The sequence below is a fragment of the Amborella trichopoda genome, chromosome 8, assembly GCF_054954075.1.
Source record: "Amborella trichopoda isolate Santa Cruz 75 chromosome 8, AtrichopodaSantaCruz75HAP2 v2.0, whole genome shotgun sequence".
NCBI classification, from domain to species: domain Eukaryota; kingdom Viridiplantae; phylum Streptophyta; class Magnoliopsida; order Amborellales; family Amborellaceae; genus Amborella; species Amborella trichopoda.
In genome coordinates, this window is record NC_142343.1 from 36572739 (window position 1) to 36595508 (window position 22770).

General features: G+C 36.7%; 2 protein-coding genes across 18 annotated transcripts; both read right to left on the bottom strand.

Moving 5' to 3' along the window:
• Positions 1–648: 648 nt before the first annotated feature.
• Positions 649–8758, bottom strand: LOC18437119 (Iron-sulfur cluster biosynthesis family protein). Of its 2 annotated transcripts, none has more exons than XM_020668990.2 (4): positions 8483–8758; positions 3799–3929; positions 3592–3700; positions 649–1070 (listed from the first exon to the last, which is right to left on the bottom strand). In XM_020668990.2, the coding sequence occupies exons 2-4, from the start codon at positions 3924–3926 to the stop codon at positions 1008–1010; spliced, it is 300 nt and encodes a 99-aa protein (XP_020524649.1). In that variant the 5' UTR covers positions 3927–3929; positions 8483–8758; the 3' UTR covers positions 649–1007. The 2 variants fall into 2 exon arrangements, with proteins under 2 accessions (XP_020524649.1, XP_088729794.1); XM_088873668.1 differs by lacking the exon at positions 8483–8758 and adding an exon at positions 5048–5328.
• A 1964-nt stretch (positions 8759–10722) lies between these two features.
• Positions 10723–21690, bottom strand: LOC18437117 (LRR/ubiquitin-like domain protein). Of its 16 annotated transcripts, none has more exons than XR_016060641.1 (10): positions 21455–21690; positions 19962–20056; positions 19540–19698; positions 19273–19383; positions 19052–19152; positions 17923–18060; positions 16450–16498; positions 16210–16275; positions 11337–11664; positions 10723–11169 (listed from the first exon to the last, which is right to left on the bottom strand). XR_016060641.1 is itself a non-coding variant. In XM_011626159.3 (10 exons), exons 1-10 carry the CDS (start codon positions 21618–21620, stop codon positions 11044–11046), a joined length of 1131 nt encoding a protein of 376 aa, XP_011624461.2. In that variant the 5' UTR covers positions 21621–21690; the 3' UTR covers positions 10723–11043. The 16 variants fall into 16 exon arrangements, 5 of the variants coding, with proteins under 5 accessions (XP_011624461.2, XP_020524666.2, XP_088729790.1 ...); XR_016060640.1 differs by having other exon boundaries at positions 11257–11664; XM_011626159.3 differs by having other exon boundaries at positions 11545–11664.
• Between the last annotated feature and the right edge of the window lie 1080 nt (positions 21691–22770).

Genomic DNA, 22770 nt, shown 5'->3' on the forward strand with positions numbered 1-22770 from the left:
ACTTAACAGTCCAAATGTTCTCTTACTAGAATTATTATTTTTAATTTTTTAAATTTATTTATTTTTATATTCATGATCTCCGTACATATCCTTAAAAATTAAATCCAAAATATCGATCTCAAAATTAGATTTATTAAGAGGGCCGTATTTCTACATATGCGAGCTTGGCCGCATAAAAACGGGGTCCAATTGAAAATGCGGGGACCACCTTCAATTTCAACATTTATACAAGATGTGAGGGTATTATTGTCATTTTGGGTCGGTGGCCGTCGTCTCGAGGCTTCCTCGAGCATGCCTTTGTCACCTTCTAATGGGAAATTGCCCATCATGGTGTCAAACATTTTCTGTAATGCCCTTAGAATTTTACCTCCACTATGTAGTGAATAGGAAAGATAAAACCTCTCTCTCTCTCTCTCTCTCTCTCTCTCTCTCCACAGAGAGAAATCCGATCTCACAAAGATCAGAAGAAGTTTAGAACTACAAATATTGTCCCCCTCTTCTTTACAGCAGATACTCAAAGGATGCTTAATTATATCGAAATGGACCTACAAAAATGTTATACTTTGAAAAATAAACATCAATTTAGCAGCATTATACAAAGAATAAGATCAGAAGAAGTTTAGAACTACAAATATTGTCCCCCTCTTCTTTACAGCAGATACTCAAAGGATGCTTAATCATATCGAAATGGACCTACAAAAATGTTGTACTTTGAAAAATAAACATCCCGAATTTAGCAGCATTATACAAAGAATAAGATCAGAAGAAGTTTAGAACTACAAATATTGTCCCCCTCTTCTTTACAGCAGATACTCAAAGGATGCTTAATTATATCGAAATGGACCGACAAAAGTGTTATACTTTGAAAATAAACATCCCGAATTTAGCAGCATTATACAAAGAATAAGTTTGCTCAATTATTTCACCCACAAATAAACATGAATTGATTATGTGTTATAGTAAAAGAGTAGATCTGATCACAAACTCTCAACGCCCATCAATCATCTCTATTTCACCATGAAAGAGCTTTTGCAACTACATCCTCCAACTGCGCTTGGATTCGTGGTTACCTTCACAGAAAAGAAAAAAGAGAAAACAACATAAGATTACCTAATATCAATCTTCCTCTTTAAAAAAGAAGAAACTAATTTCATGAAGACTCTTTCCCGCTTCAAGCAAATCTTAAAGACCCAATTCAAAATACTGACCAATTTACAGACCATACTTAGCAATTATCAAACCATAAAATAGGGCTCTCATGAGAAGGGATTGCTTTATTCCTTCTTTGGAATTACAGTGTAACATGAATGGTCAGGCACCACCTAGCTTTACCTTGATTATCAGAAGTCCAAGCCTAAGAACCGATCATGATCCTAAATCAACCAATCAATTGAACCAAATTTCCTATACACTGATGACTCATGAAAGAGCAACCATGTCTCATGTGTGTTTCTCATGAAGGCATCAAGATGTCCCTTCATTGTCCATGGCAAGCATGCCTATGAAGAAGCTTTTCAGTCTTCATTTTGGAGAACGAGGTACAAAGACATCCAAAATGCCTTACATTTAATTACATATGTATACAGCATTAGCACTATATATGGATACAGCATCATCACCATACTCATCGCATGATGACACCTACGAAACAAAATTACAATTTTTTACCAAATAAACTTGGGTTTGATAGTTCTTTTGAACTTGGAGTTGCATGCTCTTCCCATGCTTATACATAAGCTACCAAAAGTTCCTTTAAAGAAATTATGTAAACCAAAGAGGAATCAGTAGAAGACTTTCCCATGGAAGCCATCAAGGAATTGCCATGAAAAATGTTAGTTTTCAAAGTGGGAACGTTACCCAAGTACAGAAGGTTCCTACAACTCTAGGTTACACACCAGCTTACTAAGTCATCCATGTATAAGGAGTACTTCAACTTCATAGCATAACACAGACAACACAAAACATAAACCATGAAAAATATAAACTAGTCAGTAGATACCCAATTCTAACTAAGCAAAAGAAACACTAGTAGGGTACAGATATCATGCAATTTATAAAATGCGAAGCACTAAGAAGAGACTCATTCTACTGTGATAAACAATTAATATGGATACAGGATGAGTGCACGTGGTTCCATAATATGAAACTGCTTACATTTATCCAATCCGTTTTTTCATCTACAATAGGTAAATGAGACATAAAATACAGAATATCCAAGCCAAGGATGCCAAAGACCCTATGCAAACAAAAATAGGGGTAAAATATTTTAAAAGGAAATAGAATAACAAAGAAGAATGCAAGGCAGCAATCAGGATGATGAATGCAAGGCGGCAATCAGGATGGTAGTTCCCAACTATCAAGTGGTCAAATAGATGCAGGAGTAGTAGAAAGACAAGGGAAATGAAATACATTAGACAAAGAAGAGGCTTAGAATTAGCCAACCATATGGGAGAGTATGATCTGATTCAAGTGGAAGGCTCTATAAGGACAAGGGAAAGGCCCAAAAAGGACATGGATGGAAGTAGTGCGAAGAGATATGGTGACTTATGATCTAACTAAGGGTAAGTCCCTTGATAGAGTGGAATGGCTGAACAATATTCTTGTGACCAACCCTAATTAGTAGGGATGAAGCGCGGATGATGATGATGATGATGGAAGAGGATGTAATTCCCCTCTAAAATGTCCACCGAAATAAGTTTTGAGAAGTTGAAACTTTTGATTCGTTATTGCCCTTGCCTTCTTCATTTCCACATAAACAAGTTAAAGAGTCGGTATCTGTATGGGAAAAGGCCATGAGATTTCCAGAAAGATAAACCCCTTAGCAATCATACACCAATCCACTTCTTCGATGAGAAGAGCTGAAAGAGTTATGGGTGTTTGGAGAGAAAATAGAGTTGTTGCACTGCAATCATTTGATATGTTGTGTTTTTTCTATTGGATCAAACTGTTCAACAAGGGTTCACGTAGGAGTGGAAAATCAACTGAATTTAAAAAAATTTGGTGCCTTCTTTCCTTTTCCTGATTTATTTGGACTATTGAATGGGTATCCATCCATGAGCCATGAGGTAAGTTTCCTCAAAGGCACCTTGTGTGTCATTTTCTACAAAATAAAGAAAAAGGAGGATGAATTTGTCCGGTGCAAATAGCAAGATGAATACATCTAAATGTAAGCTCTAAAAATTTGGTCTGTCTCAAGTGATGATCTAAATTCTAGATATTCTGGGATTATTTTTCTTGATCAAATAAAATAGTGAGTTTAGACAATTGGACAGCATTCAAATAAAAAATTAGCTATTCATGCAGGAAGAGTCAAAAGTGCTACAATCTATTCCACATTCTTTTCTTAGGGTATATTATGGAAATTAATATATGACATACTATCCTTCTTGGAAACTAGTTAGTAAGCGTTCATCATGCTCATTAGACTTATATTGGTCGGATCAATTTCTAAATAAATAACAACTAAACCTTACTATAAGGCTAGAAGAACAAACCAAAAAAACGAAAAAGACTATACTGCAAAGACAAAGCATAAAATTTCTGAGAATCTAGAATGGTAAAAGAATGGCCTGTAAGGTAAAAAGTGCTTACTTGGAATGCAGAACGAATGAGCTCCTCCACATAGTCAACAGTAGAACCTTTGACAAAGTCATAAGAAATGTTATCCACCACCAGCTTCACACCATCCTTCTCAAAAACTCTGTAAGGATATTAAACGATATACAAGCACACTTTAGGAAACATGATTATGTAGGCTAAAACTAATAAATAAAATTTGCATGTAAGTTAAAATAGGACCTATCGTCAGGGTTCTGCATATCATCAAGCAAAAACACATATTGAAATCCAGAACAGCCTCCAGTCTCCACACTCAACCGAAGCATTTGTTCCCCACCAGATATTTCCTTCGCATGCAACTCTCTCATTCTCTACAAAATCACAGATTCATTTAGTGAATTTCATTGACATTGAGTAACTTGAAACAAGTATGGCACATTTCATTGCACAACTTGAAATGAGTTGAAAAACTGCAAAATTGTGCACAATTAAGGGTGCTGAAACTTATGATTAAAACATAATAATATTTGAATCTTGAATCTCATGCATGAAAACTTCAAGGTACTTCATGAGTGATTGATACACGAGGAGAAGAGCATTACAAGACATACAATTACAGGCAAAATCAATCAGGTCAAATTACTAAGCTGTGTGGAAAAGTATGGAGATCACTTGACCAATCCAATGAAGGAAGATCAACAACACCAGTACTTGTCATTTTAACTAACAAAAAGGTGGTAGTTTTGCACAATCATGCTCTAGATGTAATTGTAATCTCAAATACGAAAGATTTGTGTATAATAATAAACAGGAAATTCACTGCAAAATTGTGAAATTCCTGCTGTTCAAGCCGAATTAGATATTCTCAATTAGAGAATCAAGGTTATACCAGAAAAATAATTCAGAATAAGACCAAATATAGAAAATAAAACGAATGAATTAATGCGGTAAGCAGCCTACATTGCTCTCTTCAATTTGGGGAACCATAAATTACAGAAGACAAGTACTTGTATATAAAAATTCCTATTTAATGTGCATCTATTTACACAGTAAATTATGCAACGCTAATCAAAAAAATCGAACCAATTGTAAATTTAGCCTAAAACCTCACGATGAAGCTGATTCATACCCACAAAAGATTTAACCTAAAACCTCTAGATGAAGCTTCCTGTAACTTTAAATCCCAAAAACTGTTGTTGGGTATTTTGGATTTTCCTGTAACTCGTAAACCAACAATACATTCTGGGGTGTTTTGGTTTCCCCTTATCTAAAAACCCTACAAAGTATTCTTGGGAATTCTGATTTCTTCTTCCAACGTACAAGCTAGAACTCCGTTCTCCACAACAGTTGTAATAGGAAATGAACAAGACCCAAAAATGTCATTGGGAATTTTTGTGTCTCATGTTTATGAATCAAGATGGAACTGAAAACTCCATTAAAATTCCCATAGAAAAAAAAAAAAAGACTCATAAAGGAAGAGAAATCTTACCCGAATGCAATTTTCAGTAAGGTGGATGGCATCTTCTGGCTTGGATGATTCTTGTTGAGAATAATTCTTCTGGTGAAAGAGGAGACTGGGTGGAAGAGGCGTAGAGTGAGAAAGGAACGGCATTAATTTGGGAAGAGAGAAAGGGTCAGAGAGAGAAGGAAAAGGTGTTGATTTGAGGAGAGAGAAAGGGGTAGAGTGAGAAAGGAATGGGTTTAGTCTGCGAAGGAGCAATCTGGACATGGCTGACTCCCTCCCAACATTAATTAGATTACCAAAGCATCATCTCTATCAGAACAAACAGAGAGAGGTGACAAAGAGAGAGAAAGGTAGCATTTGATAACTTTCACTGCAGTGTCCCTTGGAATCACCTCTACAGCTGACTTCCCAGAAATTGATAGGGTGAAAGCTGGAAACCCTGTTTAATAAACTGTGTTATTGTTAATTTCACCTGTCTGGCAATTGGAAAGCTGGAAACTGCCTGCAATACTGTTTATTATATATTTCATAGATATGAGGTGCGAAATGCAATTTTTAAAAAATATTTTGTAATTAAATAAGATTTCTTCCATTCATCCAACATATCACCAAATTGAGAAATAAACCATGGTATAAATAAGGAACTATATAAAATTAATCAGAGGAACATTAAGAAGAATAGAAAATCAATGGAAGAAAGACATATAAAAAGCTGATCTTTCCACAAGAAAAAAAAACCAGATCATCATATAGTGATTCAAATGAACATTGATCTACTACTGCTATTAGTTCAAAAGAAGATAAATCATAACCAAATATCTATTCTTTATTAGATGCCATAGCTTCAAAAAAGCGCTAGGCGGGTCTTGGGCGGCCTGGAGGGTCCTGGGCAGCCTGGGGGGTCCAGGCCGCCCAGCACCTAGGCGGGCACCCCGAACCTGGGCAGCCCAGTTGAATCCAAATAAGGATCCTGGCATTCTGCAGTTATCTCAATATCAATTATATGTATTGCAATACATAATTCAAATTATACTACATATTATTTAGCATTTAGCACACACTCCATAAGCATAACCATAATCCATAAGTCGGTTCATACTCTATATCCAATTAAAACTTAAAATTTTCCATCCAACCAAATTATCACTTACTTTGAGTTTGATTGTTCAATCTTCAAACTTCCACCTCAAAGATGCTTCTAAATACTCAAAATCTTCTAAAAAAACCCCTTAATAACTTTGCAAAACATCAAAAAGTAAATATAATACCAATGGGTGATGTTTTGATCAATTTTTGTTAACTTTGAGTAACCCTTCGATCCTAGAAAATTCACCACAACCTAGTTTTTTGGGGCCTTTCTCTCTCTAAATTTGGCTCCAACAAGTTTTAGGTTTCAAATGAACCTAAAACCCTAATTTTTTGCCCTTAAAAACAAAAAAAAAGACGTAAAATGCCCTCACCACATGGTTTTTCCACCCCTGGGTGGGGCGCAGGCCCTAGGCGCCCAGTGCTGGCCCAGGCGGGTTCCGTACAGCCTAGGCGGCCTCCCAGATTGGCCGTCTAGGCCTGGGCAATGCGCCAGGCCTTCTGGACCGCTTAGACGGCCTAGGCGCTGGGCGGTCCGCTTTTTAAATCACTGTTAAATGCTGAACCAAACAAAGACAAAAGAAATAATAAAATCAAAATCTCAACCAGATGGAACCTACTACAGTTATTACTTCAAAAGAAGATAAATAATAACCAAACATCTATTCTTTATTAGATGCTGAACCAAACAAAGACAAAAATAATAATAAAATCAAAATCTCAACCAAATGGAACCATCAGGGTCAGAATAAGAAAAAAATAAGCAAGTATAATCAGTGTACGATTGCTTTACCAGAATAGAGATAGAGAGTAACGCTTACCACAAGGAAACAAAAAGAGCAAAGAGACGCAAAGCTCTGAATAAATCCATGGCAGACTTATAAAAGATAAGAGAAAAGCGTTCTCATCAGAATTACTCAAACAGATAAAAGAGAAGGAAATAAATTTTCTGTTTTCAAGAAATAAATTTTTTTGATCAGATGCATTACACAACAGACAGTGCCAAGGAAGAACAATTTTCTATAAGATTCAGCTGCATAATATTAGAGACAATGCATACAAACACCCTGATTTCAAACAAAACAAAAACATAAATTAAAATAATAAAACCACACTTAACATACCCTAAAAATGCATAGAAAATACGAATAGAAACCTAAATCATGATATAATGTATAGTAATGGACCATAACCATTGTTCGCAAAATCGCCCGATGTAACCCCTAACCGCCCGGTTAGATCGGAACCAGCCAGTGGCCGGTTCCGGTTTTGGTTAGGGTGAACAACTGGTATTTGAAAAAAGAAATTTCGAAAAAATGTATATAAATTCTCAAAAATAAGGAATTTGATTTGTAATGCATTTTTAAATATTCTCTACATTAGGGTAAAGATTAAAAATTGTTTTGGTCATTAATACTCACTTTTATATTTTTCCATCTTTTTTTAGAAAATTTTAAAAATAGCCCTTGGAAAATATAAAATGGGTTAAAACCCATTTTTTCATTAATTTTCAACTTCATTTGAATGTGTTTTGTTTTAATCATTCTTTATATGCTTTTCATATTATAGTAGATTTTTTTTTTTTTTGTATTTTTTTTTATTTTTTTTCAACACTTTTCGACTGCCTGGTACTTGCCCGGTTAGAGGGGTTGAATTGGCGGTTTACCGGTTCGGCCGATTAAACCGCTTCTAAGCCCATATCCGGTTAACCGTTCCGGTTTGATTTTACGAACTCTGACCATAACATAACTCGGGGACCAGTTCCAAGAGAAGAATATGCCTAAAACTATTGAAAATCAAAATAAAAAATATGGATGTAACAAGACAATAAAAATCCAAGGATTAAAGAACAAAATAAGCAAAAAAGGCTAGTAAATTAATACTTCCATCCAGTTGAAATATATGCAAGCATCAGATTGAAAAATCAACCAATAAATAAAGATATATATTTTTTAATATGTATCAATAAATAAATATAATCCCAATCTACTATAAAAATGAGTCCAATAAAACCAGATCAACGCCCCTGATCAACCACCGAAAACAGCAAAACAATAAAACCAATAAGAAATATATGATAATCACAAGAGACTGAGAATCCACCAAACACACAATCAAACCTTAATTTACTAAAGCTCTAATTTTATCAATATATAGAATTGCAGCAAAAAAAATTAACTCACTCGTTTGGGTTTCTCTATAAGTTACCTAGGTATTTGGGATTTATCAGCAACCAACAGCAAAAAAAAAATACTCATTTGGGGTTTATTAGCAAGAATAGCCGGAAAAAAAAATAAACGGAAAATAGATTCAAAATTTTAAATCAATGCGTTAGGGTTTATCATTATAATAAACAGTAAAAAAATAACTCACTAATTTGTGGCTTCAATGTGATAATAGCGATCGAATGAGGGCGGCTGTGGGTTCGACCTAGAAATTTCACAGGCTTCACGAGCTTTCTCTTCGTCGACGGTTGGTCGAAGAGAGACCATGGAAGGGAGGCCCGAAGAGGGACAGAGATGGGAAGTTCAGAGGGACAGAGAAGGGGAAGCTGACAGAAGTGCGGCGAGGCAGATCGTTTCGAGGGGTAAAATATTGAAGGGTGTGGTTTGTATAGCGCCCAGGTTCTAAACAATCAAAGTAAAGCTTACTTTTAAATAGAATATAATTTTAATATAGTGAACCTGCGTGACAATAGCTTAAAAATATATTTTTATTTTTAATTATAAAATTTAAAGCTTCAAACATAGGTTTGCAGATTTACGATAGCTTGAAAATTTTGAAAGTTGATGGTTCAAAAATATGTTACAAAATACATTATTTTTAAAATTTGAAATCCATTTTTGTTCATGTCGATGCATATTCATGTTGAAATTATGTATTTGAAGATATTTAAGCATCAAAACAATCTCATTTAGTGAAATTTTTTAGGTAGGCTCTAATTTAATTGTTTAGAAGGTCCATATAAACTTTTTCCATTAGTAAAAAAAGTGAAAAAAAAGGCCTTGGACTACCAAATACACTCATGTAGCGATTATCAAGGGGTTTCTCTCTAAAATAACGAAACTTTGATTTGGCCCTCTTAGCTATTTCAAAGGTTGGAGGCGCCTAAGTTTGTAAGACTGCGTATTCATATACAATATAGGGCTCCATGGAAACCTTTTTTTTTTGGGGATGCTTCTCGAATTTGAATGATCTTAGGGCTGGGAATGGCCGCGCTGACCAACCTGGCCTTAAAAAGTAGAGCCTAGGCCACACGTTTTAGCCCAAGAGCAGGGCTGGGGCTTGTGCGGGGTTAGTATGACCTAGCCTGGCTTTTTTTTTTTACTTCTTTTATTTTTTTTCATTTAATTTGCCGCGGCCTTATCCTATTAAGACCAGCGCCGTGCTTGGGCTGAACGCAGGCTGGCCCCGTGCCCTGGTCCTGTTGCCACCCTTATTGAATGTTGGGTCAAAGTGATTATCTGTCAAAGTTTTTGGGTAAATAATTTTCTATTCTTTCTTGTGTCATAAGAAAGAGTATTATGGTACCCTCTCCATTTCTCATTTTTGAGAAATGTTACACTTCGTTTCACCATAGCATTTCTAGTTGCCAAATCTTTTGATATGAAAGTTTTCACTAACGGTCAATTGAATTACTAGTTATTCAATGGTCGGTCAAACTGAGCCCTAGGGCATGTTTAGTTCGTATCAAAAAATTTTATAAAAATAATTTCACATCAAAGAAATCTCCATGTGATTAGGTATAGAAAATTTTTCACAGCAATTGATCCACGAAAAAAACACATACCATAAAAATTGACCAAATGGAATGGAAAAATTTCAAACCTAATCACATAGGCAAATTCTTTGATGTGAAAATATTTTCATAAAAGATTTTAATACAAACCAAGATAGACCATTTGATCCCAAGTAATTCTATTATATTTTATTGAATAGTGTTGAGAAAGGTTTAGTCCACTCCGGGCAGGCCATTTCTCTCCCCTGCGCATTTGAAGAACGTAGCAAAACACTCCCAAGTGTACTAAAGAAGCCATGTTCTACTCCAATGCAACAGAATTACACGAGTGACCAATAGAACTCAAACCAAGTATGATACTTTAACACATGGTTCCGGAGGAAAACCTTGCTATGCCTTCATCAAATCCCACCACATTATTCTTTGAAAAGAATATGCAACAAGACAATTTATCTTTGGTATAAAGTGATCACAATTAATCTTGACCATTGCATGTGGAATTAGATAGTTGCATTTACTCTATTGACCAAGCTCAAACTTCAAAAAACAATTTTATAAATTTTGTAACACACTCGAACTATCAGATTTCATATCAGATGGTTGTAGTAATTATAACCTCCTCGTATCAAAAGTAAATGGTATCATTGTATACAATCCCATTTGTTTGACAACCTTTTAACCCAACAAAATATGACCAACCAACAAAATGTGACCAAGCTGGGACTGATAGAACTTGAGCCAAATATGAAATCAAATTGAAGGTTATGAAGGAAAAACTTGTCAAAATGCAGGATATGCATCTCCATCAAATCCCAGCATGAAATAAGATCCATAGATATGGGTGCTCACCCTCATTTTGCAGTTTCTTTCCAAATTTGCTAAAGGCCAACATTGATTAATGAGCGAACTCTGAGAATTGTAGGGTAACTAAAGTTTCTATAATACTTAAGAGAGAAGGGAGATTAGAGGAGCTTTTACAGATTGCATACCTCGCTTTTAAGGCATATTGAGCATTTACGCAGTTTTCAAACTTTAAATCATTTTTTAGTAAATTACAGGGGTACACAGAGTTCCCCAAAGCACTTGTCTTCTCATGCCTACATAAGTAATTTCATAATTTGGGGGGGCGGCGTATCCCCACTTCATGATTCCATTGCCATTTAAGTAATCCTTCCCCCAACTGCAGTTTCATGGTTTACCAATTATCACCCCTATTTGAGTCTGCGCCTTCATCAAACTCTGTAGAACTCATCACACTGAACTCCAGTTGTTTGTGGTGCTTGTATCGACGGCGTGTGTCAAAATCCTCCCATCCTTCCAACTGTTCAAATATAGCTAAATTGGCATCAGAATATAGTTCAAGAACTGGAAATACAATACTATTTACATAAGGGAAAGAGAGTAATACCATAATTCAGGTGTTTGGCATGTGGTACACAATGGAGTATCCACCTTCCATTCCCTTAAGTATGGTGAAAATGACCATACCTGGACAATGTCCATCATCAGGAACTACGGTTGTCCCCAGCATCTGTTTAAAGGAATGGGTAATGGATCTCCTACTTTGGGTGCCACGGACCATACAAAAATTGATGGTATACTTCAACTTAAAAGAATGACCACACGCGCAACTGGGAGAATGAACAACAGAAGGTGTGTTGATTAAAAAGAAAGGAGATTATTTTATCAGTATCACCTCTCGAAGATGGTCCATTGTGATCTCTGTGCCATGAAGATCTAGGGTACAAAGATGGGAGCAATTTTTTAAGAGTGCTAGGGGGAGGGTCTTCAGCCCATTGTTACTAAGGCGCAAAATCTGCAATGGAGAAGCAGAAGAACACCCATTTGTTTATTTCCATGGAAAAGGCACAACTAAGTCGAGCACAAGCAAGCATAAATCACTTTCAAAGACAAGATTACATGAGTGACCAACAGGCAACAAAATTACATGAGTGAAAGTTGCATTCAAGGTTTATATATAAGATTGAGATACATACATCGAGATTTTTTACTTGCAGGATATAACTTCTACAAGCAATATTTTCTTCCATGATGATAGTCAAAAAACGAAATTGTTTTCCCAGGAGAAAGGTTTGGGGGATCCAGAGGGAACCTAAGGCATGTGTTTCCTTTTTGTGCTAAATAAACCTAAGGTATGTGTTTCTTTTTTGTGCTAAGTAGAACTAAGGCATGTGATCTTAGCCATTTCTTCAACATTTGTATGAGAGGCAAAAAGGCAATCTGTTCATGCATAGCCAAACTACGAAAAATTAAAGCTGCCGATCTGGATGGGTTCCTAGTAGCAATTTTCATTGATTTTGGGACTCTGTTGGCACAGACGTCATGGAGGTTTTCTATGCATTTCACCAAAGGGAAATCATCCATAAATCTTGAATGCAACTTTCATCACTCCGATTCCCAAGCTTGAAGGAGCTGAAGAACTCAAAGACTCCAAGCTGTCAGCCTTATGAACAATTCATACAAGCTGATTGCGAAGGTCCTTGCTACCAACTCCCAGAGGTCCTCATCCAGATTATCTGGTTGCCACAGAATGCCTTTATCAAAGCCTGTCAAATCCTAGATTGTTGTTCATTGCTCATATGTGGATTGAACTGTCTTAAAGCCCCCGATATCATATGCAAATTGGATTTTGAGAAAGCTTATGACCATGTTAATTAGAATACGCCAGATTATGTCTTGAAGTGGATGGTCTGTGGCAGAAGATGCAGAATGTGGACTCTTGCCTGTGTGTGCTCAGCCCATTTCTCAATATTGATCAATGGAACCCCTTATGACTTCTTCATAGTGCCCCACCGTCTTCAAGAAGAAGACCTACAGTCCCCACCCTTCTTGTTTGCTAGCATAACAGAAATATCTAGTCGTTCCATCACCAATTCATATACCAACGTTCTCCTTCAAGAATTAAAAACCTCACATAATGGCCTGTCTATATCCCATCTTCAATATGCAAGTTCTACCCTAGTCTTTTGCTACATCACCTCCCAATCAGTCGATAACCTCTCGCTCTACCTAGAGGCTTTGCATTGGCCTCTGCCTAAGCATTAAAAATAGCAATAAAGATCCTTGGAGATACTACTAATGAAGACATGATCATTATTCTAGAACAGAGGCTTGGGTGTGGACATGATCAACTGCTTTCCAATTATCTGGGCCTCCCCTTGTGCTTAGGAAAACCTAGGAAAAGTGGGACAGTATCATTGAAAAGTTTGACCATTAATTAGCAGACTGGAAATGCCAATGCCTATCAGTTGGAGGCAGCATTGTCCTAATTAAGGGCACCCTCTTGAGCATCCCCATCTTTCAGATGTCACTCTTTTGCATGACCATGTCCATCATCCATAAGCTTGAGCAACTCTGGAGGGATTTTCTTTGCAGTGCTGATGTATCCCATAAATATCATCTCGTTGTCAAAAGGGAAAATGTTTGCAAATGTTAAAAATGGCAGGCAGACTGGGGATAAGAAGACTTAGAGACTCAAATATTGCTCTTCTTGGCTAATGGTGGTGGTGTTTTGCCATATAACAAATCTGTAGTGCCACTCCATCGCCGCCAACCATTACAGTTCTGTATCTCTCAGTTGGTTACCCAAAGCACTTGCCAATGCGAGGTCTTCAGGGGCTTGGAGAGGTATCAGCCAAATCAAAAACCTCTCTGCTCCCACATCACATTCATAGCAAACAATGGTGAATGTACAAGGTTCTGGATAGACATTTGGACTGGGTTGGCCACCCTAGAATCTGCTGTCCCCCACCTCTTCTTGATGGCTGCTGATCAAGAGGCTATCATGGCAAATTTCTTTGAGTTGTTAGATGGTCTTTTGTGGACCCCTGTGTTCCAGAAAAACGTAATTCAAAATAGGAATTCAAGCTCCTAAGTCTCATGGAATCCTTAAAACTGTGTGACAATCTGAGGAAGGAACTAAATAAAATCATCTTGTGCACCAAATCTTCTGGTTCTTTCTCAGTCTCCTCCTCCTATAGTTTCCTAGCTCCATCTACCCAACTACCACTTAATGTCAACGGTGTGTGGTCTATCCATGCTCCACCAGATTTCCAATCCTTTTGTTAGCTGGTGATCGTGAACAGAGCCCTCACACTTGATCAAGTGCAGATAAGAGGTATTACTTATGCCACTACCCTATCAATGTTGTACATGCGAAGAAGATGAAGAAAGCTCGATCCACCTTGTACTACATTGCAAGTTAGCTGGTTAAATTTGGCAATCCTTCCTAAAATTGTTTGAAATCCAGTGGGTCATCCTTGATTTATTCCAGTGTTTTAAAATGTGGGATGCAGCCGAAAGCGATGCGGGGGCCAATGCGGTGACGCAGCTCGATGCGATCCGAATGCGGGTCCATCGCAGCGATGCGATCAATAAATATAAAAAATTCTAAAAAATCTAAAAAAATAGGTTAATACATTAAAAAAAATATGGAAGTGATATATGTGAAAGTAGGTATTTAATTTATTCATTAACTCCAAAAGTATTAGCTATCGGAGATTCTGTATCCACTATCCCCTGATAGAAACTAGAAACTTGAAACTAGCTTCATAAAACATTCAACAATCAACAACCATTAGCACGAATCTGCAACCACAAACTTTAGTGTCACAAAATACTACAAACTAAAAGTCCATAAAGATTTAAAGAGTTTTAAAAGTTACAAACCCTCGATTTGTTGTCACAAGTCGCCTAACTTCCTCAAATCAACACCCAAAAGATACAAATCGACAACCAAGTATCAACAAACGCACAAGTCGAAGAACTTCAACAAATAAAATAATAAAATTCCACCCAAAATTTTTTTTTGATTCAATTGATCTAATAAAAGCCACGGATGTGGCTGAAAATGTTATTCGGAGGATTTAATACCCCCGAAACCCTTTCCCCCAATTTTCGAAGGTCAAAATGACCGGTACAGTTTAGAAAAAACAAAAATGGCAGAAGATCATGTAGCCTGATGCGGTGAGATGCGGGATGTGGCTCTAATGCAGAGAGATGCGGCGCATATGCGGGCGCATCTCTCCAAACCGCATATGCAGGGATTTTCGATGTGCTGCTCAGCCATTAGCGCCTGATGTGGCCGCATTTTAAAACATTGATTTATTCCCTCTGCTTTTTAAGATTCCTCCCCCTTCCCTAAGGCAAGACTGGTCCCCGTGGGAACTTATCATCCTCTCTATCTTCAGGTCCATTTGGCTGAAAAGAAATATATTCAAACATTTCAAAACTTAGAAGTCAACATTCCAAACTTCATTGATTGCACCAAAACATCTATCATCCCTGGGACTCAGCTCGTAATGAAATTTTTGGATTTTCCTCTTCAGTTAATTTCCCAATGGAAGTACTTCATCAGAAGTCAACCACTGACAATATTGGCTCAATGGTAACTGTCAACTGTGCGTGAGTGCCATCAAATCAAATTTTGACTGTCGCTCCTAAGGCAGTCCTGGGCCTGCTGGGTTTGGTGGTTTGTTTAGGGATGACTGTAGTGAAACCCTTCTCAGCTCTAGTCCGATTGGTACTATCGACTCCAACATGGAGAAAATGTTAAAGCCTGATTACAGGCCTTATCCATTTTGATCATTCCTGAGGTTCACAGCTAATTGTGAAACGAAACTCAGGCAATGCTATTTCCCGGCATCTAAATCCTCTTCCATACCTTGAAGCAGTCAACTGTTTGACCAAATATTCCAACTATGCCGCCCAATGCAAGTGTCATTCAATGATACATGGAGAGAAGCAAACCACAATACTGCCACATTGGGAAAAAAGAAAAAGGCATCCCCAAACCCAACATTTTGAACTCTAGAATACCCCTCCATGCTTCAACACATAGCCACAGCCATTCTTGCACAAACCTTAATCCCTTTATTCTTGAATGGAAACCTTGAGATTATTTCATTCAAATTTTGTACACCCCGTCACACTTGACAGATTTTGCAGACATCCAATTTTGAAATAAAATACAAGGTAACATTTAAAAAAAAAAAGAAACAGTGGACCATGGGAAGATTTTACATTCATTTTCTCTTTAGAAAATGTTGACATGAAATTCACATATTTTGTTCCCATTAACAATGTGTGGAATTTGAACAATGAGACTTTGACATATGCTTTCAAGTCCCGACCTTTCCCACATAAAAACTGCCATTCAAATATAAATAAAGGGCATTTCATCCCATAGTCCTACAGTGTATCATGCAATCATTGGAACCAGCTCAATATTTCAGAAGAAAACAAATATAGATTCTTCTTCCATATGACCAATATAAACAGATAAGTATTGTTCGTATTTCAGTTGTATGATCGTCAAAAGATAATAGAAATTAAAAGTTACCTTCAAATTTTGCAAATTTTCAAATGTTTCAGCCAAACTTGTCAGAAGATTTGCTGAGAGATCAACCTACACAGTTTAAAATGAAGACAGTTCAATTTCATATTAACTGTGTAAGCTTCCATAAGGACAACCTCCACATAGGAGTACCAAACTTAAGCCGCTGCTTATCTTTTTGATTGAAAAACCAAATTAATACTTCATGAGAAGAGCTTCCAAAAAACTGGCAATGGGTTACTCCACCTCAATAAGTGAGCAGCAATCCCCAATAGATGAAGGCATCAAGGTTAGTCTGGAATGTGTAAGATATATTAACTAGACGCACAAATATTAGAAGCATGCATCCATTATTGACTTTGCAAATATCCATATTTTTTATACCCATGTCAACTACATAAACGAAAAAAGAGCTTCACCGTCTATAACAGCTACAAAAATTGTGGAAAAGGTTCTGAACAGTGCCACCTAAATGAATTTAAACCTTAATCATTCAATGAATTCACCCCAAAACCAAGTACACCACAAATACTAGTTCATGATAAGAAAGTTGAAACCTGAAATCCACAAGTTCAATAAACTAACAAACACTTCTGAATGGAAAATCAACTCAAAAGAAATTAAATAGAACAAAAATATATTTCAGAGAGTTAAACACTAAAGTACTTTGATGCCTCATCTCTAGTGGGTCAACTCAAAAGAAGAATCTAATGGTTCCAAATTGATAGCAGCAAAATGTTGTTTAAGAAACAAAAGACTCTAAATTGCAGGGATTCAAATCATTGCTTGAGAATTTGAGTTCCATATGTGTCATACTGTTTTTAAAATAGATGATGATGTCATAAGATTTGCAACGGATCAAACTTTGAGCGAAATATTGGCAAACCATGTATACGGAAAATTGGTAAATACTTAAATCCTATAAGGAGAAAGTGCTTTCTTACCCAAACATCCTACAAAAGCAATAGATCAAGGTTAGGGGGTAACTAATCGATAAGTTAAATAAAATACTTTTATATTCCTAATATAGTTATTGTTGAAGTATATGTGCAAGCTAGATATAGGGGAGTAGTTTGGATGTGTAAACTCACCGCACGAAACTGCCCTATCAGGGATGGGGGCAACGGATCAAAAAGGCCTTACAAGCTTCTGCCTCCATCCCTGAAAAGCATTGGTTTACATGCAAACTGGGCAATTTTCTGAAGCTACAAGGCCAACACCCAATGTTCAAGAAATACGACCACCTAGGCGCCTAGGCAGCAGCCCCGCCCCACCTAGGAGACCAGAGTGCCCTGGCTAGATCCTCCCTAAGCAGCTGCTCAGGTGGGCTAGGCGGGCACCTAGCACCTTAGCCGAGGCACCCACCAAAGACAAGTAAAATATCTTCGTATTTGAGATTCTTTCCTTATTTCGAATTGTCTTCTACGGGTTCTAATCTAATAGAAGCAGGGACCAAGGATGGAAATATGGTTTAACCTGGATAAAAGATAAAGAATGAAATTCTATGAAGATTTTGGTGCTATAACATATGTCAAACTGTAGAGCAATGTCCAAGAGTAAAACATAAACATCCCAGATCAATATTTGTTAAAGATGAACACCATAGAGCTAAAAGAAGTCAAATGATCAACGAATGGAACACTCCCATTTTTAAACCAAATGTATTTTATGATGAGTGCCTTTGGCCTTTTTATATTTAATTTCCGAATTTTGGAATACCTATTGTTATCCACTTTCAATATCTCAAGACTGGTCAATTGGCCGATCTCTTTTGGCAAGCTTGTCAACATATTGTGTTCGATTTGTAGTTGCTTTAAAGAAGACAGAGCCCCTATCGCACTGGGAAGGGTGGTTAACCTGTTATAAAAGACAAGATGTATGAGATGATAAAGAAGCAAATGCCCACCAGATTGGGACATAATGGACATCCTACTCTCAAATATGCATCATAATTAGGGTAAAATATAGTGTTTAACCATTATGAAGTTTGAAAACTACGACATTATAGACATATTGCATTTTTTCTTACCAAAGTGAGTTTCATAACTAAGCTCTTCTTGTAAAGAGGATAGTTCGGCAATGGACACTCAATTCAAGCTATGATGCACATTATAATTGTCTTGGTTATAAATGTCTCCTAATTCTAACTTTCTTTTTGATAGTTCACAATTTCATAATCTTAACATCAATAAAATGCATATCAAGATCATGTATATCAACATCGTCGGCAGTTTTTGCAAAAACAACAATCAAGGCTAGGAAAGTTATAGCATGGGAACAACCATATTACGCAAATCAAGGTCACAAGTACCATATGACATGAAAATTAAATTTGTTAGAATTTTTATATTACAATTATATATTCCTATATATCACTTTCTTTTACAAGTTTCCTCTCCCCCACTTGTTACGCCTCCTCTCTCAACCAAAAAATCACATGCATTTCAAAAATAATCTCAAATTCTACTACCTACCACAAGATACAACACAATATATCAGGATGCAAGTGAGAAGCTGAATGTCTTTATTAAAGTACCCATCTCACTTTTGGGATGCAAGGGGGAAAGATGCAAGAGAATAAGTGTTCAATAAAAAATTGAATCATGGATAACTTTTTAATTAGAAAATTACGAAACAGGTATAATTGCAACTGGTTCCCTAATAATTCACAAGTGTAATGACAACAAAGGCTAAAATTGATTTATTTACTACAAGATTTTCTTACAAGGATATACAACTTCCTTACAAGTTGAATCATATACACTTTGACAATCTGTGGAAATTCCAAGTCCAGCCCACATGGAAAAAAACTATACAAATATTTGGGAACAAGTTAGGAAAGGCTTACTGGTTGTGGTTTAGTGAGAGTATTGTTAAAGACTTCAAAGCAGTGACTCCTTCCCAGCATATTTTTTTGTCCAGAAGAGCATTTGCATTTAGAAGTAATTTCTACATCAAATGAAAAATCCAAAGGAAGGTCCATATGGCAGCACTAAATTTAACAAGACAATCTCAGAAGTACTTTTGATAATATCATCAATCACAATGTTGCTAGAGCAAAAAAATTACACGAAGAGAGCTCAAAGATCCAATAGCAATGGGCAGCTCCTGCAACGCGTTGTGGCTAAGATCCAATACTCGGATTGATGCCCCGCAAGCCCAAATCTCTTCAGGAACAACCTTCAAACCCACCGTAAAACAGATTAAATTATCAAAAAACTGATATGATGATCTACCCATGAAAGGGAAGCTTGCTAGGATTCAATATAATGGTGCCTAAATGCTCAACAAGGGGGTAGGGATTTTCATGGTGATAGTTTCGTACTTATGTACTACCTTTAAGTTACATTCTGACAACGCAACTATCCCAGTAAGCCTCCAACGCTCTAATCTGCTCTTCCCTGCAGGTGCCTCAATCTTAACATTCCCAGCTTGATTGAGAGAAATGTCCATCAAGTTAGATGAGTGAGGAATACTTGCATTCATGGGGCCATCCTGATCAAGGTATTAGAATATTAGTGGTCTTCAAGAATGGTGAGAACTAATATCTAGTAAAAGGGAACCATTAGTTCAAATTTCTTATGGAGATATAATGAGTTTGCATCCAAAAATCACACTTAGAACAAAATAAAGACAAGGGTATCAATGCTCCAATTGCATGTTAAAAATTTGTTTGTCACATCCCAAAATCCACAATATGAACAGAACTAGCTTAGAACAAATTGAAGTGACAGATGTGTAAACCAAGAGAAAGTTACCCCTTGATGTAAACCGTGTGAAGCCATCAGCATAATTTTTGATCCTTCTGACAAGCCCAAAGACTTTAAAGACATTGAATCGACCAGAATTTTACCTGCTTCAGACCAGGAGATATAAAATTCCCATAAAGCTAATGATGCAACACTATGATGTTTTCTATTGTATAAAGTTGCATGGGTCGATATTATTAGTAAATACTGAAATAAATTGCAGCCGAAACTGACAAAAATGAGACATGCAAATCCAAAAAAAGGGTTTTTATTTAGAGTATTTGATACGCACAAGAATTTAAACAGGATTCCAGGAAGTAACTGCTTAAACTGAAAGATTGAAACCAGTAACATCAAAATGAGATCCATTGATGAGACATTTAGCCATCCCACCTATAAAAGACAAGCTCTCATTATTTTTTTATTTTTAGTAATTCTAAGTGCTACATGAAAAGGCTCACTCAGATTTTGGTTACAAACCATCTAACAAGTGTAAGAGAAATAGGTCTCAAAGCAGAGTATTAAAAGACAATGTAACAGAGGATTAAGTGATAATATGACTAAAAAAGAAGATGGTTAGATGATAGGAGGTGTTCTATGATAGTTAGATGATGATAGACTCCACAAATATCACAACTTATGTAGCTTTTGTTTTTTTCTCTTTTCCCATTCCATGTATATGTCCCAGTCTGTTTGTCCTCTCTGTGCAACTTTATATATACATTAATTCAGCAATAGGTCACACACTTAGCTATAGAAAAAACAATGTTACAGAAACTGTTCATTCGTTCCAGATGTCACATCATCCATCTCCAGAATTTTATTAAAGAGACAGGATTAATTGATAATGTGATTGAAACAGAGAATTAATTGATCAAATGATAATGTGATAGCATGAGGATTAACCTCAGCTTCTTCAATAATCTTTTTATGATGACAAGGTGGTGGATTGGCAACATGACTACGTGGCTCGTTCAATATATCAATAGCAGGGTTGTTGATCTTTCATTCACGAGTCTTTTGCATTGACTTGTTTTGTTGAGAAAAATAATAAATCAGGTAATTGCTGAGTCCCAAAGGATTTCACTGAAAATGCTTCCAAGCAATTATATACATTCATGGGAGGCTTCAAACCCAACTAAAATTTTGGTAATCAAGCAGTTAATGCGTTAAATCAAAGAGAGGAACCTATAATTTATGTCCAATGTTGTCTTTTGCCGAACAGGTGGGCATAGCACCACAGGGGAGGGATGCTCCTCGTAATGTTTACAGACCCCATACGGTAATAAACGGACACAAAGGTTGTCCGTACCTAATTTTCTCTAATTTCTTAGGGAAAACAATGGGTTTTCTCAGGAAAAACTCAGAAAAAAGGTGGGTTAACAAGAACCCGCTTAATGAAAACCAAATAATTCAAAACTCTCCATAGAATTATTAGCAAATCGTAGAGAAACCACAAAACAGAGTATGCATATGTGGCACAATGAAAGAAGAATCAGTACCTTTGAATATAAGTTTCTGGCCTCGAGGGAGTACATTTGTTAGGGTTTGGAGGAGAGATTTGATATGGGAAACTGATTCGGAGGGGGAGACAGTAAGAGAGAGAGTTTTCCCTGAAAACTTGACATGGAGAGTGAAGGGTGGCTCCTCACCTTCGCCTTTTTCCATTCTCACTGCGCAGGAGCTCAGAGACGAAGGAAACGTCTCTCAGAGTGAAGTGTGGCTCCTCAGAGTGAACGTCTCTCAAATGCAAAAAGAAAAAGTTTATACAAATGCGAGGCTCTAAACAATCAAATTAACGAGGACCAGGAAAATTTTAAGGAAAAATTACATAAACCGCCCCGAAAATCAACTATTCATTCACCTTACCCCCAGCTAAACTTTCGTGACTATTTTTTTTTTTTTTTTTTAAATTTATATTTCCTAGCAAATACCCCCTACCAAAAAAAAAAAAAAATCTAAGACAATACTACCCCTCCTTTTACCTACGAACCTATTTCTACTCTCGCTCTCTTTTTTTACTGGCGCTCTCTCTCTAAAAAAAATACTCCTATGATCTGACGTTCTTAGGGTCAGTTCCACATTTTGGGAACTGAGTTCGACATGTTTAAGGTGCAGTGCGACATTTACGTCACTGGATCTGCCTCATCCCGCATTTTGAGGGGCGGTTCGACGATTAGGGATGCCAGACCGGCGTTCATATATTGCGGTCTGGCGTTGGGGAAGGGCAATCCATTGTTTTCATGGGGCAGTCTGGGTTTTTATCTCACTGGAATGCTTCAGTGCGGCGTTGTGAGGGTCAGTCCGACATTTTTGGAAGGTCAGTCCGGCATGTTTAAGGTGCAGTCCGGCATTTATGTCACGAGAACTACCCCAGTCCAGCGTTCTGAGGGGCAGTCCAGCGATTAGGGTGGCTAGTCCGGCGTTAATTTATTGCGGTCCAAGGATTTTTTTCTGTTGGAGGGGCGTTCCGACGTTTTACAAATTCGATCAAGTACTTTCGTTTTATTAGACTTGAAAATGACTTTTTAAAATATGGGAAGGGTATCTTCATCAAAAAAAAGTTCACTTTTGTATTAGGGGTATTTGCTAGGAAACATAGTTTTGAGAAAAGTTGTTAGAAAAGGTTCGGTGGTGGGTAAGTTGAATGAATAGATATATTTGAGGGGGTTTATGCAATTTTCCCAAATTTTAATGGACAAATGAAAAAAATGGATTTGAAAATTTATCTTGCAATGTATTTTTGGACCTTCAATTTTTTAGATTTTCAAGTGTTAAAACTTTAAATTTTATAATTAGCAATGAAAATACATTTTCA

What these genes read in the sequence shown, in the direction of transcription:
- LOC18437119 (XM_088873668.1), bottom strand. Translation starts at nt 5,287, where the DNA reads ATGTCCAGATTGCTCCTTCGCAGACTAAACCCATTCCTTTCTCACTCT. An exon ending in ATGCAGAACCCTGACGATAG is followed by an intron (nt 3,701 to 3,798) that starts GTCCTATTTTAA and finishes ATATCCTTACAG; the next exon opens with AGTTTTTGAGAAGGATGGTG. An exon ending in TCATTCGTTCTGCATTCCAA is followed by an intron (nt 1,071 to 3,591) that starts GTAAGCACTTTT and finishes TTTTCTGTGAAG; the next exon opens with GTAACCACGAATCCAAGCGC.
- LOC18437117 (XM_011626159.3), bottom strand. Translation starts at nt 21,620, where the DNA reads ATGGAAAAAGGCGAAGGTGAGGAGCCACCCTTCACTCTCCATGTCAAG. An exon ending in CCAGAAACTTATATTCAAAG is followed by an intron (nt 20,057 to 21,454) that starts GTACTGATTCTT and finishes GGTCTGAAGCAG; the next exon opens with GTAAAATTCTGGTCGATTCA. An exon ending in ATTGCTGCTCACTTATTGAG is followed by an intron (nt 16,276 to 16,449) that starts GTGGAGTAACCC and finishes TAAACTGTGTAG; the next exon opens with GTTGATCTCTCAGCAAATCT.